Below are 18699 nucleotides of genomic sequence, written 5' to 3'. Positions count from 1 at the left end.
GACTTTGGTCTAAGATCAAGCGTGTAAGTAACGCTGTTGCGTATATTGGAGCATTTGGTTAAATCTAACTCATGAATCCATTTCATCGTGATCATCATCAGAAGTGTTATCCGGTGCCTCTGCTTGTGGCACCTTTTTCTATAGCTTCCAGAGGCCCCTTATTTGTTTTGTTTAGCAACTTTAAAGCTATGTATTCTTTGAGATTTTAATTAACACTTGAAACTCCATCAATATTAATAGTAATAAGATATCTAGATATTAATTTAAAGTGTAATAAAAAATTTAAAGTTGTTAAGCATTGCTTATGTGGAGCATGCGGTGATTTTCATTAGTACCTCCCCCACCCTGTGCTTTTTTTTTAAGCCAAAATGTTCTATACGTTTTTGTTACAACTAGCTGAGTTCTATTGCAAACAGAGATTTGAACCATTTTTCTTAAAACGATGCAATTGTCATTTATATCATTCTCATCTTCATCTGGTTCCAGTGATGAGGTTTTGCTATTTTATGTGTCCCTACCTGGCAGGTGCTAAAAGTCCCACATTTACCAGCCACCTCAAGGGCACATGGCACTCACTGTTCTAGCAGTGGTTGCTTGCAGGGAACCAATCTGAACAAAGCTAAAGTGATAATGATGGGTAAGGGATTGCAGAGGGACAATTAAAGCTTCTTTACGTAAACTGTAACATTCCTTGGGTTTCTGAGGTTTAACACCAACATTTTGATCTGTAGATGTTGCTGGGCTAATACTGTACATGGTACCCCAGCTATTCTAAAGGTGGCTTCTGAATTTGCTGTAATGGAGAGATACACTTAGTGCTGAGCTTATAAAGTCATAGCCAACCATGAAAAATCTTAGCAAAATGAGGTATTATTAATATGAATTAGACATTTAATTAATGAGGGTGGCTTCCAACTAAAAGTTGGACTTTAATTTTGTATTTCTGCTGGGTTGGTCCTGTGATTTACATGATAGATGCAAAGTGTTTATGTTAAGAAGGGGATCTTCTCCAAGTGTTTGACAACTTTACCATGCCCAGATTTGAGTTAGGAAGCCTTCAAGTGTGTTGGTAAAGCAATTCCATATAGTTCATCTGTGGAAATCTGTTGACTTCAGGGTGGGAGCCTTCATTCATTCATTATACATAAATCTCTCAAAATTCTAGAAGAGGGGAATATCTTCATATCCATATTTACCCTTTTTGCCTTTGAGGTAGGATATATAGAGAGATCTCTAAACTTCAGAAAATCCAATCTTTGAGTCCTCTGACAGGGTGTAAGTTGCCTACATATTTATCAGGCATGGCATTTTGGCTCTATGAACTGAACCTACAGAGCCATCTGAAGCATTCTCAGTTTAGGATGATAGCCATTCTGGTATTATACTTACTGATGATAGCTTGAGGAGAGCTAACTTTTGGTTCAGTCAGCAATTGTCTCTCAGCCAGTTTGGATTATTATTAAGAGTTTGGGGGCTTTATTATTTTAATCTTTGAGGTAGCTTTTTAACCAGAGAATACGTGTCCTATTCCTTCTTAATGTTTAGCAACCATACAGGGTTCCCTTAGTGGGTTTTACCTAATTTTATAGCTTTTCTCATAGTAGAAGGCTTTATGTAAGTCTAATTGCAAATAAGGCTAGGTGATAATTGCACTTACTCTCATTTATTTCCTCAACAGCTATGTTTTATGGAGGCCAGGCACTGTTTATCTGCTGCTAATGTCATTTTTGGTCAAACTGGAAAGGTCTCAACAACAGAAGACAGTAAGTCCACATGTGCATGTCTTATTGCACAGCTTTTAAAAAACATTTTGAAATCATTTTAAATTTTAGAGAATTCAAGAACAGAACAAAGAACTACCATAGCCCTTCTTAATTCAACTTTTAATAGTTGCTTCATTTGCAGTCACTCTTTTTTTTGGAAACCAGCTCATGTTTAATTTTGACATTTTAAAATTGGACAAGTGTTCTCACATCTGCCCCCAACCCCACCCCCGCAGCAGTCACATTTTATTGTCCATCAGAACCATTTGAGAAAAGATTGCATACATTAGACTCCTCTACCCCTTTAATAATTTAGTGTATATTTCCTAAGAATATTTTGTTACATAATCATAGGAAAGGAAATGTAACATTGATATAATTCTCTTTTCTATAATACATATTTGTTTCATTAATTATCCCTTTAATGTCCTTTCTAGTATTAGAGTATCCATTTCACGATTTCATACTGCATTTAATTGTCACATCTCTTTATTGTCCTTTAATCTGGAACAGTTCCTCAGCCATTCTTTCTCTTTCATCACATAGACATTTTTGAAAAATATAAGCCAGTATTACATTAGATTTCCATCAATTGGTGTTTGATATTTCCTTAAGCTAAGAATCTGATTACACATCTTTGGTTGGAATATTGCATAAGTGATGTGCAAATGTCTGATTTTTTAATTATAGTGTTTTACTTGGTTTTAAAAATCACAGTTAACGCGTATATTTGAGAAAATCAAAACCACAGTGAGATATCATCTCATACTTGTGAGAATGGCTTTTATGAAAAAGACAAGAAATAACAAGTGTTGATGTGAAGAAAAGGGAACCCTCATATATTATTGGTGAGAATGTAAATTGGTGTAGCCCCTGTGGAAAACAGTATGGAAAAAAAAAGAAAAAAGAAAACAGTATGGAGATTCCTCAAATTAAAAATAGAAATAACATATAGTTCAGTGATTCCACTTCTGGGTATTTACCCAGAGAAAAAGAAAACACTAACTCAAAAAGGTATATGCACCCCCACGTTTGTTGCAGTATTCTTTACAGTCACCAAGATATAACAACAACTTTAAGTGTCCGTTAATAGATGAGTGGATAAAGAAAGTATGGTGTATATCTACACAATAGATTGTTATTCAGAGGGCAGCCCAGGTGGCTCAGCGGTTTAGTGCCTGCCTTTCACCCAGGGTGTGATCCTGGAGACCCAAGATCAAGTCCCACGTCGGGTTCCCTGCATGGAGCTTGCTTCTCCCTCTGCCTGTGTCTCTGCCTCTCTCTGTGTGTCTCTCATAAATAAATAAATAAAATCTTAAAAAAAAAAAAAGATTGTTATTCAGAAAAAAAGAGAAAAAAATCTTTTTTAGTGGAAGATATAAACTTCAGATTATAAATTGTCATGGGATGTAATGTTAGCATGGTGACTATAGTTAATACTATATAGCATATTTAAAAGTTGCTAAGAGGGGGGAATCCCTGGGTGGCTCGGTGGTTTGGCGCCGGCCTTTGGCCCAGGGTGCGATCCCGGGGTCCCAGGATCGAGTCCTGTGTCAGGCTCCCGGCATGGAGCCTGCTTCTCCCTCTGCCTGTGTCTCTGCCTCTCTCTCCTCTCTCTATGACTATCATGAATAAATAATAATTAAAAAATCTTAAATAAATAAAAGTTGCTAAGAGGGTATATCTTTAAAGTCTCATTACAAGAAAAATTGGACTGTGGGGTCATAAATATTAACTATATACTTAATGTGATAATCATTTTGCAATATATACAAACATCGAATCATTATGTTGTGCATATGAAATTAATATATGGTTGATCCTGAATAATGTGGGGGAGGGGATTAAGGGTTCCTATACCCTGTGTAGTTAAAAATCTGTGTATAAATTTTGGCTCTCCAAAACTTAATTACTAAGAGTTTACTGTGGACCAGATGCCTTACCATAAGAACATATATTTTGTGTGTTATATATATTAATACTCTATTCTTAGAATGAAATAAGCCAGATAAAAGAAATGCTAAGAAAATCATAAGGAAGAGAAAATACATTTATAGTGTTACACTGTAAAAAATTCAGCTATAAGTGAACCTGTACAGTTCAAACCTGTGTTGTTCAGGGTCAGCTGTAATGTCATGTGTCAGTTGTAACTCAATTTTAAAAAAAGATTGGTACTTTTTATTATTATAAAATCAGTAATATACCTGCATAGGGCCCCTGAGCACATTTTACTAACTTATCAACCCAGTAACTTTTGCTTCCAAACCTTAAGGAAGTCAAGTACCCAGATCCACCAGCTATTTCTGAACAAGTACCCAGATCCACCAGCTATTTCTGAAAAAGAAAGAAAAAGGACTTCATATCTAAGTGCAAGTTCCAAAATACAGTCAGTCCTTATTATTTGTGGAGTCCATATTTGCAGATTCACCTATTGCTAAAATTTACTTAAAACCCCAAACTTAGTACTCGAGGCACTTTTGTGGTCATTTGTGCAGAATAGGAAATTCTGAGTTGAGTTGAGTTTTCTGAGGTGCACGTTCCCAACTGATGTCCAACAAGACAACACTCTGCTCCTTGTTTCAGCTCTCCTATAGTAAATAAGTGTCCTTTTTGTTGTTTATTTAGCACCCCATTCTTCACATTTTTGTGGGTTTTTTGTTGGCAATCTCATTGTTTAAAATGGCCCCTAACTGTAGTGCTGAAGCACTGTCCAGTGTTCCTAGCACATGAAAGCTCTGATGTCCCTAACGGAGAAATTATAGTGTTAGATAAACTCCATTCAGGCACAAGTTATAGAGCTATTGATCAGTGTTAGTAAGTGTTCAGTGCTAATAAGTGTTAATAAGTGTTCAGTGTTAATAAGCCAACAATATATATTACATAAGGGATCTTTAAACAGAAACACAAAATGAAGTTATACATATTCATCAGTTAATGAAAATGGGACCAGAAGGTCATGGAAATCTAATTCGGTATTTTCCTGAGGAGTAATGTTTCAGCCTTTGAATAATTCAGTGTTCATGATGACTTTATGGAACATAACTACCACGAATAGTGAGAATCGACTGTACATTGTCTCCTTAGTTTTACTTTTGGAGATAAAAACCAATTTTGGGGGGCGCCTTTTTGGGTGGCTCAGTTGGTTAAGCAACTGATTCTTGATTTGGGCTGAGGTCATGATCATAGGGTCATGGAATTGAGTGCTATGTTGGGCTCCCCATTCAATGGGGAATCTGCTTGAGATTCTCTCCCTCTTGCACTCTGCCACTCCCCCCATTCTGTGTCTCTTTCTCTCTCTCTCTCTCTCTCTCTCTCAAATAAATAAATAAATAAATCTTAAAAAAATAATAAACCTTTTTCTGCTGAAACAAATACTCATATAAAGGAGATAATCCAACTCACCAATGACTTGAAGTGCCGTGCTTCCGTGTTATTTGGAAGTCTAGCAACTTGATTTTCTCCCTGTAGAGCTGGACCCTGTGACTGTTGTATTTGGTGTTGGTGGCACATCCATGCTGATGGAAAAAGGTAGACTACGGAGGAGAGTTTACACGGATTAGTAGTAATACTACATTAAATCTAATATGGTGATGGAAAATGTTAATTTGCGTTACAAAGGATTTTTTTTTTAAGATTTGATTTATTTATTCATGAGAAACACAGAGAGAGAAGCAGAGACATAGGCAGAGAGAGACACAGGCTCCATGCAGGGAGCCTGATGCAGGACTCGATCCTGGGATTCTGGGATCATGCCCTAAGCCAAAGGCAGACACTCAACTGCTAAGCCAGCCAGGCGTCCCTAAAGGATTTTTTTTTTTAATAGTGGAAACAAAAATAATTTAAATGATGAAATTTATTTATTCATTTATTTGTTTAGATTTTAATATTATTTCTTTTTTAAGTATATTCCACAACCATTGTGCAGTCCAGTGTGGGGCTTGAACTCACAACCCAAAATTAAGACCCGAGCTGAGATCAGGAGCCAGATGCTTAACAGATGGAGCCACACAGGTGCCCCAAATCAGGAAAAATATTAAAATAAATTTTTCCTTGCAAAAAGGAATGCCCTCCACAGATGTAACATTGTAAATATTTTGGTAAAACTGGACATAGGACCTGCAGTACAAAATGAAATGATTGGCCCTTCATTAAACTATATCCATCATTCTGAATGTTATTTTAGGGGAAGCTTTGCACTTAGAGACTACCTTTTAATTCATGAGAATTCCATTTCAATTTGAATTTCACTAAATTGGAATTTTTGACAAATTGGTTAATAGTTGTGCTTTCACCTTGTTTGACACTATTTCTTTTCTTTTTTGAAAGACAGAGACTGCACATGCACAAACTTAGGGGAGAAGCAGCAGGGGAGAGAGAATCTTTTTTTAAGATTTTATTTATTTCAGAGAGAGTGAGGGAAGGAGAGTGAGAGTGGGTGCACACGCATGAGAGGGAGAGAGAGAGAAGAGAATCTTTAGCAGGCTCCACGCTCAGCCACAGGGCTTGATCTCATGACCCTGAGATTATGACCTAAGCTGAAATCAAGAGTTGGTCGCTTAACCAGCTGAGCCACCGAGGCACCCCAACACTATATCTTAACAGACACCGTGGCATGAGTAAGGTGATAAAAGTAAATGATTATTTTTTATTACTTTTTTTTAAGATTTTATTTATTTATTCATGAGAGGCAGAGAGAGAGAGAGAGGCAGAGGGAGAAACAGGCTCCCCATAGGGAGCCCAATGCTGGACTCGATCCTAGGACCCTGGGATCACGCCCTGAGCCAAAGGCAAATGCTCAACCACTGAGCCACTCAGGTGTCCCAAAAGTAAATGTTTAAACAATCAAGTTGAAACTGCTTTCAACTAACTCCTAAGGTCCATGTATAGATATGAATTAGAGAATTCATATCTTAAACTAGGTACTTTAAACCTTGTTCACACAGGTTTTTAGACTGGATTTTATTAATACAGTTTGATTAATAATGGTGTTGAACATCGATATATCAAATCCTGTCTTAAATCTTTGTGGGCATCATCCTGTAATTAAATCCTCATAGCTACACTATCAGACTGTTACTATTATTATCTATACCTGACAGATGGGGACACTGAAGCTCAGACTGATTCAACAATTTGCCCAGTGTCACACAGATAGTAGGGGACAGGGCTGGCATTCAAACCCAAGCATGATGGTTCTGCACCTGTAACTTATAACTCCATACTCTACTGCTTAAGCTCAACAACTGATCTAACCCTTCCCTACCCCACCTCCTGACCTCCCCTGGTAGGGGATTCAGCAATCTTAGAGGCTTAGAAATAAGGACAGAAAAAATCAAACTCACAGTACTAAGGTTGGGAACAAGTCTGTGAACATCATGAAGATGGACATTGGGGGACGCCTGGGTGGCTCAGCGGTTGAGCATCTGCCTTTGGCTCAGGGTGTGATCCTGGGGTCCTGGGATTGAATCCCCATTGGGGCTCCCTGCGAGGAGCCTGCTTCTCCCTCTGCCTATGTCTCTGCCTCTCTCTGTGTGTCTCTCATGAATAAATAAATAAATCTTAAGAAAAAGAAAGGAAAGAACGAACATTGGTTTTTCATAAGATGCTTGAAATACCTAAGGAATGCATTCTCCCTATCTCTCTCTCTCTCTGTCTCTCTCTCTCTCTTTTAAGTAAGCTCTACACCCAATGTGGAGCTTTAACTCATGACCCTGAGGTCAGGAGTGGCATGCTGTACCGATTGAGCCAGCCAGGTGCCCCAAGGCATGCATCCTTAATAGAGATGAAATTATTTATTGGAACATGAAGGGAAAAAAAAGCTTAGCTATTACAATGGTTTGGAGGGGAAAAAAAAAGAAATCTTGTCATTTATGGTAACATGGTTGGACATTGAAGGCATTATGCCAAGTAAAATAAGTAAGAAAGACAAATACCGTATGGTATGACTTAAATGTGAATCTAAAAAAATAAAACAAGAAAACCAAACCATAGATACAGAGAACAGATTGGCAGTTACCAGAAGTGGTGGCTGGGTGTAAAGGAAGTCAAAATGAACAAACTTCTAGTTATAAAATAAGTAAGTCATGGGGATGTATAGTTTTCAGTATGGTGGCTGTAGTTGATAATACTGTGTTGCATATTTGAACTTTGCTAAGAGTAGGTCTTAACATTTCTTATAAGAAAAAATTTTGTAACTATGTTCAATGGTTGACATTAATTAGACTTCTTGTGATCATTTCACAATATGTACAAATATCAAATCATTATGTTGTATACCTGAAACTAATATAAGGTTATATGTCAGTTAAAAAACATATTTGAGTCATTTTACAGATTTTGTCACAAATTTTTTATTGTGGATCAGAAGAATAGAGACTATGAAGAGTTGAGATGTACATTATTAAATATTTGTTTTTTCCCTTTATTCAGTACATTGAATTAATTGTAGATTGATTGGAATCTGAAATGCGTTTGTCCAAAAAAAATTTATAGGGACACCTGGTGGCTCAGTGGTTGAGCATCTATCTGCCTTCGGCTCAGGGTGTGATCCCAGGGTCCTGGGATCAAGTCCAGCATCTGGCTCCCTGTGGGAGCCTGCATTTCCCTCTGCGTGTGTCTCTGCCTCTCTATCTGTGTCTCTCATGAGTAAATAAATAGAGTCTAACAAAGATGTATAAACTAAAGCAGTGAGTTATTTTTACTCTTTAAAATAGAAAGTTAGGGCAGCCCGGGTGGCTCAGCAGTTTAGCACTGCCTTTGGCCCAAGGCCTGATCGTGGAGACCCAGGATCGAGTCCCATGTCAGGCTCCCTGCATGGAGCCTGCTTCTCCCTCTGCCTCTGCCTCTGCCTTTGCCTCTCTCTCTCTCTCTCTCTCTCTCATATGAATAAATAAAATCTTAAAAAAATGACAGTGTCCAATGTTTTCAGAATACTTTCATTGAGTAGCCCCATATATTGTTGGTTAGAGTGCTTTTTCAAATAATACGGCAGTAGATATCAAGAACATTTAAGATGGTAAGATGGTATAGACTTGGGACACCTGAGTGGCTCAACTGTTGGGCATCTGCCTTTGGCTCAGGACGTGATCCCGGAGTTCCATGATTGAGTTCCGCATCAGGCTCCTGCATAGAGCCTGCTTCTCCTTCCTCTGCCTATGTCTGTCTCTGCCTCTTTCTGTGTCTCTCATGAATGAATAACTAAAATCTTTTTTTTAATGGCATATATAAAAAAAATGGTATAAACTCTGATCCAGTAAATTCTCCTAGGAATCTGTCCTAAGGAAATAACCCAAAATCCAGACAGAATTATGCACAGAGATCTTTTTGTTTAGACTTGTTTCTTATAGAAGTGGAAACAATGCATGCCTAGAATTAGAAGAATGGTTTTATAAATAGGGAATACCTATTTCATTACATATAATGCTATTCTTAAAACTGTTAAATAGTTGATAATGATATTGGTAAAGTGTTAGTGGTATAATATATAGAGAAAAACTTATATTCAAAATTGAACATATATTGTGGCCTTAATTTTTACTGACAGATGACACATAGAAAAACCTAAAAGAAATACACAAAAATAATAGCAGTGAGTGGTAGGAATTTGGGATGGGTTTTTTCCCCCCACTGCTTCAGTGAGAATCTTTACTTTTATTTTTTTAAGGTTTTATTTATTTATTTGAGAGAGATAGAGCATGAATGGAGGATGGGGCAGAGGGAGAGGGAGAAGCAGACTCCCCACTGAGCAGGGAGCCTGCCGCGGGGCTCCATCCCAGGACCCTGGGATCATGACCTGAGCCAAAAGTAGACACTCAACCGACTGAGACACCCAGGTGCCCTGAGAATCTTTACTTTTAAGTTCAGGAAAAAGTAATATAAAAAGAATATAATACACAATGAAAATTACGATTGTGACCATTAACCTGGACAAATAATGTCGTGTGATTTTAGCTACTGAAGCTGAAGGTGATGTGCCAGAGCTTTATCATCAAAGAAAAGGAGAAATAGCAAGATGCTGGATCAAATATTGTTTGACTCTCCTACAGAATGCCCAGCTTTCCATGCAGGTAATGTTATCAAAAGTTGCCTTTTCTTTATTAAATAAGCAGAATGTAAGTAAAAGCTTAAAATGGGAACTATGCCCATTGGGCTCACTGCCTGTTTATTATGCAAAGCATGCAGAATGCTCTCAAATATTTCTTGCTCTCCCATCTTTACTTTTTAGAGTCCAGTTTATTTAAGGTTTGTCTCAAATGTCACTTCTTCCTTAAAGACTTTACTTTGGATAAAATATAAATTCCTTGAGAGGTGGGGGCTGCATCATATTCATATTATATCACTATCTCCAGGCACAGTAGGTTCTTAATATATTAATTGTTCAGTGTGTAATGAATTCTTCATTGCTTACTGGTATCATTTCCCTCCTTTAAACTCCATAGAACTTTCCTTGCCCTTCCTAAATCACATAGATTTTTGCTTTGTATTGTCTCTATTCACATTCTTAGCTTTTCCCTTCACCTCTTTTTAGACTATAAGCAATCTAACCTTTATATCATTTATACAGTATATAATTTAATTTATATTTATTTTATAAAAAATATATATATCTGGAAATAGCCCTGCCAGTTTATAGCTGTATGTTTGTGGCAATGTACTTAATCTCTCTTTGTCTCAATTTTCTCACAAAAGAGGTGGAGATGGGGTGCCTGGGTGGCTCAATCAGTTAAGTCTCTGCCTTTAGCTCAGGTCATGATCCCAGGGTTCTGGGATGGAGCCTCACATCGGGCTCCCCACTTAGCGGGAAGCCTGCTTCTCCCTCTCCCTCTGCCTGCCACTCCCCTGCTTGTGCTCTCATTCTCTCTGTGTCAAATAAATAAAATCTTAAAAAACAAGAAAAGGAGATGGAGATGATAATAGTACTTACCTAGTGATGTTGTTATCAGAATTAAATTAATACATATGCAAAGGGCTCAGAAAAGTGTCCTAGATATACTAAGTCCTTAATAAATGTTAATGGTCATCATCATCATCATTACTAATCCATACTGAATCCTAGTTTCTAACCACTAAGGAGGAAAGTACATAATTTGGATGCAATACTGAGTGCAGATGCATGGAAGACTTTCCTGGAAGAATTTTTTTTTTAATGCATGCATTAAAATACAATAATTTTTACTGGTAATAATACAGAACTTATGAAACTACTACACAGAATAAAACCAAACAGACAAACCGCAAAATCCTGGAGGCATATGTTGTGCAAGGGTGAGAGCATTTTAAAAGTAGATGGTAAAGATGAGGCATCTAAAAAAGAAAGTAAGTAAGGGAGAACGGGGGAGTTTTACGTCTAGAGAAGCCAGAGCCAGGAAAAGCTGTCAGCTTTCTTCTGCTCAGAAAGCAGCCTAGAAAGCATGTAAATAAGCAAGGAGCTGGGAAGCAAATAAAGAAGGAAGATTTTGGAGACTAGGGCTTGCATTTGAAGTAATTGTGCCAAGCAAAATACACTGCCGTTTAATTCATACCCTTCATTTAGTTGATGTTTACCAGACTGGGCACCTGATTAAACTACTTTAAATAGTTGCCTGCCATTAAATTACTCAGATTTTTCTTAATCTGACTTTGTTATTTTAACTTCATCCTTTGATCATCTGTTTACCTGAAAAGCCTTTTTCAATTTAAGCTTAACACCTACACAGATTTATTTATGCCAGCTCTATGCTAGTTGTCTTGTGAGAAAAAAGAATATACTTGGGTTTTTACCTCACGTGAAAGTGCAGCTTTGATAAGTTCCACAAAGGAGAGACAGACGTGATGGAGGACATTTGGAGGAAGTAACTGAAGAAGCTCTGGGGGGTGGGCAGGAATTAGCTAGACTGGAGAAAAGAAGGTTCAGCATTCCAGCAAGCTGCAACAGCATGTTCTGGGGCACAGGGAACGTGGTGTTAAATGGAACAGAACAAAGGCCTGTGAGGTAGGAGCACAATGGGAGAGCCTGTGATGTGAGAGTTAGGAAAGGGCTGGAGCAAGCAGGGCCTTCGAAGAATTTGGAAGGCTTGGAGCGTCTAGGTAGCAGAATGAAGAAAGAATTGAGGCGAAGCAATAGTAGAAGACCACGGGAATGGTCCAGGTCAAATGTGTAGAGAGCTTGGTCTAGGGTGGTAGCAGAAGAGTTGGAAGAGGAAAGCATGGATTCCAGAGGTATTCAGGAAGCAAAATGCAAAGGACTTAGTGATATATTGAACATGCAGGATAAAGGGTTGAGGAGAGGGATGTCTCAAGGATGATTCCTAGGTGGTCCAGATTGATGGAGGCTTCTTCACTAAAACAGTTCTAGAATAAGAAACAGTGAAGAAGAATAGGAGTTCCACTGTGGACATCCTGCAGATGAAGAGCTTTTGCGTGTCCTTGGAGCAGAGGTTATCCTGTACCTAGGGGTCTGAAGCTTGAAAAGAGGTATGGGCTAGAGCTGTATGTTTGTGAGTCATCCTCCTGTGGATGACAGTTAGAGCCATGGGTATGAACAGAGTCTCCTGTTGGGTAGCACTGTCCAATAGAAATAGAATACCAGCCATGTATGTAATTTTCAGTTTTCTAATGGCCACATTAGAAAAGGAAAAAAGGTGAATTAACTTTATACTTTTTAAAACCCAGATTACATTTTAAAATGGTCATTTTTAGGGCAGCCCCAGTGGCACAGTGGTTTAGCGCCGCCTGCGGCCCAGGGCGTAATCCTGGAGGCCCTGGATCGAATCCCATGTCAGGCTCTCTGTATGATGCCTGCTTCTCTGTCTGCCTCTCTCTCTGTCTCTATGAATAAATAAATAAAATCTTTAAAAAAATTTGTCATTTCTATAGGTCATCAATATTAATTAAAGATATTTAAAATTATTTTTGTATTAAGTCTTAGAAATTGGGTGTGTGGGCAGCCCGGGTGGCTCAGCAGTTTAGCGCTGCCTTCGGGCCCAGGGCATGATCCTGGAGACCCGGGATCAAGTCCCACGTCGGGCTCCCTGCATGGAGCCTGCTTCTCCCTCTGCCTGTGTCTCTGCCTCCCTCTCTCTCTCTGTGTCTCTCATGAATAAATAAATAAAATCTTAAAAAAAAAAAAAGAAAGAAATTGGGTGTGTATGTCGTACACACAGCCCACATCTGTTTGAACTTTACACATTTCCAGCTCCTGGGAGTCATCCACATGTGTTCAGAGGCTATTGTTTTGAACAGTGCAGATCTAGAGACAGTGTTGTCTGATAGGAAGAAAAGGCTTGGGAGTGAAGCTCAGAGGGATCTGATGTTCAGTTTTATTGGCCAGGAAGAGGAAGGTGAGCTTAGTCTTTTTTTGTTGTTTAGATTTACTTATTTCTTTGTGTGAGAGAGCTTGGTGAGTAGCAGGGGCAGAGAGGGAGGGAGGGAGAGCAGCTCAGGCAGACTTCCTGCTGAGGGAAGACCCTGCCACAGGGCTTGATTCAGGAGTCATGAGATCATGACCTTAGCTGAAACCAAGAGTAGGCTTAGTCAGTTTTTTAAGTCATTTAACATTTTTTTTTTCTCAACTCAATCTGGAAGTCCATTTATTTGCAAAGAATCTACCATCATGAGAAAACATTTATGAAAATCTTAATCAGTACAAAGCTCAGAAGCTCCACTTAGGGGCAACAAACATGGCTATGATGCTAACCAACTCTAGTCTTTCCCATAAAACGAGTAAGATATAACTGACAGAATGTACTGATCCTTGAAGCAGCAATCCTCAGATTTCAATATAGGTCTGGTTATTTTTAAATAAGTAAGGCTAGAATGAGCTATGGAGTTTTTAAGAATATATTGAGTGATAGATGGCAATTACATCAAGTGATCTGAACAGACCTGCGTAGGTAATAAAACACTTCACATAGGTAGAAGATGCCATTACCGACGTGTATGGCTCTCCATTTCAGTGAGACTACGTGGTTCTCTAGAGGAGGAAGAGGTGGCTTTCTCAGCTTTTTATTGGTCCAAGTTCTACTAAAGCTTGTAGAATTACCTACCATCAGGTAAATGCTTCTGTCTAGAAGAGGATTCCAGTTGTCAGCAGAGGAAACTTGACATTAAAAATCTAGGTCAAGATTATATATAGGATGAGTCTCAGAAAACTGAATTGTACGGACACTTTGGTAAAAAAAAAAAATTCAAAGAATTTGTGAGTTTTAAGGTTAATAAGGTCTTTTCGGAGACACAGCATGTGAAGAACCCACCGACACTACATAGTTAGTGAACAACAAACAGCAGAAAGAAGTCTTGACTCAAGTGAGGAAGATAGAAAAATATTTACATTAAAGAAAGGATTCAGAATGAAGTAATAATATTCACAGGATGCTAAAAAATTAATCTTCAGCCATAATGAGGCCTCTTCGAGCTCTCAAAACCTTTGCTTTCTTCTCCTTTCGTCTTTGTTCATGTTGCATCTGTTGTTCCTCCCGAGTCTGGAGAGGAGGTTGTTTATAAGTTTTCTTGTGAAAGCTAACTCTGTTGACATGTTGCTTGAGAGAATTATTTTCTTTAGGTTGACCCCATGGTTTCAGTTTGCCTTTGTGTGGCTCATAGTTGAGGGGACGAGACAGACTTGCTTTGAGATCAAACACAGATTTCTTGTCTGAGACTGGAGTCTGTGTTGCCTCAGTTGTCGACTTAAATGGGTTAACAACAGAAGCAGAATTCCCCTTTGCGGTCTTTAACTTGCATGTCCAAGCACAGCCTGGCCTTTTAGAGTACTCCCACGTGCGGTCACATGTGGAGACTTTCTGGCTGGAGTCTTGGTCAGTGAACACTTAAGTTCATTATCTCTGGTAGCAGCTGAAAACCTGACATTCATTTTAGTAGCCGATGGAATGGACCGCTTGATGGACCCCTTCCCACACAAGGTGCTCTGGCCTGCAGGGCCCAGGGGCTGGCCCTGCGAGCGACGCTTTCGAGCCTCAGGGAGCCTTCCCTGGAGAGGAACTGGAGTCCCCACCACTTCTTTGGTGACCGGCTGCTTCTTCAGTTCATTAAATGAGTTGCGTTCTTCAAAATGTTTCTTTTTCCTCTCAATATATTGATCAGTGGACTCCATTTCCTTAAAACGAGCCTCATGAAGCTTCTTAAAGTAGCGTTTATAGGTCCCAGGTTTGGAAAACCTATCTGCATAGAGAGGCTTCTTTCTTTCTGCAGGTACCTTTGAATCTTCATTACCATTTATTCTACTTTTTCCTGCGGAAACTGCATTCTCCTCTCCTTGGCTTTCATCTGGTGGTGAAGGAACTTCTCCAGCAGTTCTGAGATCCTGGTTTTCCTGCTTCTCTTGATTCTGGAATTCAGTGTGATCATTTCATTTTATCTCTGAATGTTCCTCCTGGGAGTCGGGGTTCTTGCACCTTCTCCTTGTTTTGGTGATGTGGCCAACTGGCTCCCTCTTAGTTTGTTCCTGGCTGCTGATATGCATCTCAGTCTCATCCCAAGAGAATGCAGAAGTTTGACTTCCATTCTGACTCTCATTTTCTTTTTTTGCTTCGTCTTTAAGGTAGGCTTTCAAGGCTTTTAACAACTTGTCTGCCCTCAGGTTAGCCCGGAGGCCCAGACTCTTGGCCAAGTTCCGCAGGTTGCTATACTTGAAGGAGTCAAGCTCCTCAAGGGAGGGTGTGGCCGTGTTGAGCTGCATCCAGGCACCACACAAAGAACTCGTACCCCACACTCAGCAAAGCAGTTTAAAACTCAGGTGCCGGGGATCCCTGGGTGGCGCAGTGGTTTGGCGCCTGCCTTTGGCCCAGGGCGTGATCCTGGAGACCCGGGATCGAATCCCACGTCGGGCTCCCGGTGCATGGAGCCTGCTTCTGTCTCTGCCTCTCTCTCTCTGTGACTATCATAAATAAATAAAAATTAAAAAAAAAAAAAATAAAACTCAGGTGCCCCATTTTACTTTTTTTTTTTTTTTTTTTGGCCCTGAGAGATAACTTTATGATGGTAGATTTAATTATATCTTCACCTTAGTGTCTTTGAGACCTAGGACAGTTCTCTCTATTTCACTCAGTAACTTCTAGCATAAACATATCATTCATCTTAATGGCATCTCTGTGCAATATTCTTAGGATGTAGAATACAGTCTTACTCTAATGTTAAAATACTATTAATGTATTACATGTGTATAATATTTCTCAGTCTCTAAAGTTCTTTCATATGCATTTATCTTGCCTGAAGGAGAAACTATAAATGAGTGTTTGTTTCCCAAAGAGGAAAGTCATATATAAGCAGCTTATTTGATGTAAATACCTTTTCCTATTTCTTACATACTTAATACACTTGAAATATAATTAGAAGAAAGGAGTTTTAAAAGATATGTAAGATTGTAATGCCTCCATAAACCCAGCTGAGAAAGAGGGCTTTATTTTCTTTCCTCTTAAATTTGCCATAATATTATTTGACAGCGGGAGACCAGTGTCTTACCTCACCGTAATGTTTTTTTTTTCTTTCAGGACAACATAGGAGAGCTTGATCTTGATAAACAATCTGAGCTGAGAGCTTTACGGAAAAAAGAACTAGATGAGGAGGAAAGTGTGAGGAAAAAAGCTGTACAGTTTGGAACCGGTGAGCTGTGTGATGCCATCTCTGCGGTGGAGGAGAAAGTGAGCTATCTGAGACCTTTAGATTTTGAAGAAGCCAGAGAACTTTTCTTACTGGGTCAACACTATGTCTTTGAGGCAAAAGAGTTCTTTCAGATTGATGGTTATGTCACTGACCATATTGAAGTTGTCCAAGACCACAGTGCTCTGTTTAAGGTGCTTGCATTCTTTGAAACTGATATGGAGAGACGGTGCAAGATGCATAAACGTAGAATAGCCATGCTAGAGCCCCTCATTGTGGACCTGAATCCACAGTATTACCTGTTGGTCAACAGACAGATTCAGTTTGAGATTGCACATGCTTACTATGATATGATGGATTTGAAGGTTGCCATTGCTGACAAGCTGAGAGACCCTGATTCACACATTGTAAAAAAAATAAATAATCTCAATAAGTCAGCATTGAAGTACTACCAGCTCTTCTTAGACTCCCTGAGAGACCCAAATAAAGTATTTCCTGAGCATATAGGGGAAGATGTTCTTCGTCCTGCCATGTTAGCTAAGTTTCGAGTTGCCCGTCTCTATGGCAAAATCATCACTGCAGATCCCAAGAAAGAGCTAGAAAATTTGGCAACATCGTTGGAACATTACAAATTTATTGTTGATTACTGTGAAAAGCACCCTGAGGCTGCCCAGGAAATAGAAGTTGAGTTAGAACTTAGTAAAGAGATGGTGAGTCTTCTTCCAACCAAAATGGAGAGATTCCGAACTAAGATGGCCTTGACTTAATAATCCTTGTTTTTAATGAAAGAAAATGTGCAATATTGAAGAGAGTTTCCCCCTGAGTCAAACAGGCCCAATTCCATTGTGATGTTTACCTTTATAGCCAGATGAGTGCAGTTTGAACTTGACGTAACAGACTGGTTGAGTCTTTGCTAGACCTTAATCAATATAGAGATAATAATTTATACCTAATTATGTAAATTGCCTTGTTAAGGTGACATGTGATTGGTATGTTAGATTGCTTGTTTCCTATTTAAGTAGAAATCTTTCCTGCCTCAGTTTCCAAAGATAGGTTTGGCTGGTACTTGACAGATTTGTTAAGAGGAACAATTCTGGAGTTACATGCCTGGTAGACAGGCCTTGTTAATTGAAAAGTAACTTACTGTAGTTGTTCTTCCCAAAATATTTACTTTCCTAATTCCCAGAGAAATTGTTCCTTTTCTGAAAACATCAAAAAACTAAGTTATGTTGTTGTAAAGTAATATAAAGTAGTTTGTCTCATTTCTAGAGGAAAAGGCATTGTTGGAAATAAAATAAATTGACTTGTTTCACTAATAAAAGCTTCCATGTACTCTTGTTTTCTTGTAAGAGTTTTATTTTTGACGCTCTAAAGGTATTGCTTTATTTGAAGCCAGAGAAGACTATTTCTTTGGCATTATTGCACAGTTAGAAAAACATTAAAACCTCATTCATTGAAGAAGTATTTGAGATAGTCTCTGTGCCAGAAAAATCTTACTGGCTGAGTTTCTTTTTTTTTTTTTTTTTTTTTTTTTTTTTATTTATTTATGATAGTCACAGAGAGAGAGAGAGAGGCAGAGACATAGCCAGAGGGAGAAGCAGGCTCCATGCACCAAAAGCCCGACATGGGATTCGATCCCGGGTTTCCAGGATCACGCCCTGGGCCAAAGGCAGGCGCCAAACCGCTGCGCCACCCAGGGATCCCTGGCTGAGTTTCTTAGAGCATTTTGGTATATTTATAAACCTTTAAGTACTGTTGAAAAAGGATATGTACTTCAAAATAATATTGTTAATATATGTTAGTCATTTCAAGAAATGCAGAATTGAAATGGAGTCCCTATGAAGCACAAAAATCAACATCATTTGTAAGATCTGGTACAGAGGATAGCTCTGTATGTAGCCTATTAATTTGCTTCAGAAAGGCTAGGACTCAGTCGACTCTAAGATTCTGTCACATTTATATATGTGTGATGAACACCTTGCTTTACCTCTGAGATCATTTTCCAGGAAAAAAATTAGAGTTTAACAGCAATGTATAACTCACTTGTTATTTAATATTGATTATTAAATGTCTCCTGTGGGTCAGGTACTATTCTTACTTTTCTAAGCGTAAAGGGTACAATTAGCAATAATTGCGCCTCAGATAAACCTCATTGGCTACGATACTGCCACTGTGCAAAGCTCGTAAAGGGTACAATATTGAAACAAGATAAACAAGGTCCTGCTCTCCTGGAGCAAGGAAACAGAAGCAAAGTAATTTCAGTCCTGAGTGCTATTAAGGAAGGAACCAGAGTGATGCAGTAAGCATTTAATAGGAAGGGGTGCCTCATTTAGCTGTTATGATC

The 18699-nt window shown here is 38.8% G+C and overlaps 2 protein-coding genes and 1 pseudogene across 2 annotated transcripts in view; 1 reads left to right on the top strand and 2 right to left on the bottom strand.

The window, feature by feature from the left end:
• Positions 1-17693, top strand: part of KIFBP (kinesin family binding protein) — a 39570-nt gene extending 21877 nt beyond the window's left edge. Inside the window, exons 5-7 of the mRNA XM_055325665.1 lie at positions 1679-1763; positions 9714-9829; positions 16247-17693. Coding sequence (XP_055181640.1) covers positions 1679-1763; positions 9714-9829; positions 16247-17122 — 1077 coding nt within the window. The 3' untranslated portion in view covers positions 17123-17693. The remainder of the gene's footprint in view (positions 1-1678; positions 1764-9713; positions 9830-16246) is intronic.
• LOC129509679 (nucleolar and spindle-associated protein 1-like) lies at positions 13215-15435 on the bottom strand. The gene is given in 2 exon segments (XM_055325497.1): positions 13215-14478; positions 14481-15435. Coding segments are annotated over 2 exon segments (1311 nt in total). The 3' UTR covers positions 13215-14122.
• Positions 17694-18458: 765 nt separating the features above from the next.
• Positions 18459-18537, bottom strand: LOC129510050 (U4 spliceosomal RNA; annotated as a pseudogene).
• Between the last annotated feature and the right edge of the window lie 162 nt (positions 18538-18699).

Source organism: Nyctereutes procyonoides, unplaced genomic scaffold (assembly GCF_905146905.1).
Source record: "Nyctereutes procyonoides isolate TBG_1078 unplaced genomic scaffold, NYPRO_anot_genome, whole genome shotgun sequence".
In the NCBI taxonomy this organism is placed as follows: Eukaryota; Metazoa; Chordata; class Mammalia; order Carnivora; family Canidae; genus Nyctereutes; species Nyctereutes procyonoides.
Note: the sequence above shows the minus strand (reverse complement) of the source record. Positions and strands in the feature narration are given on the sequence as shown.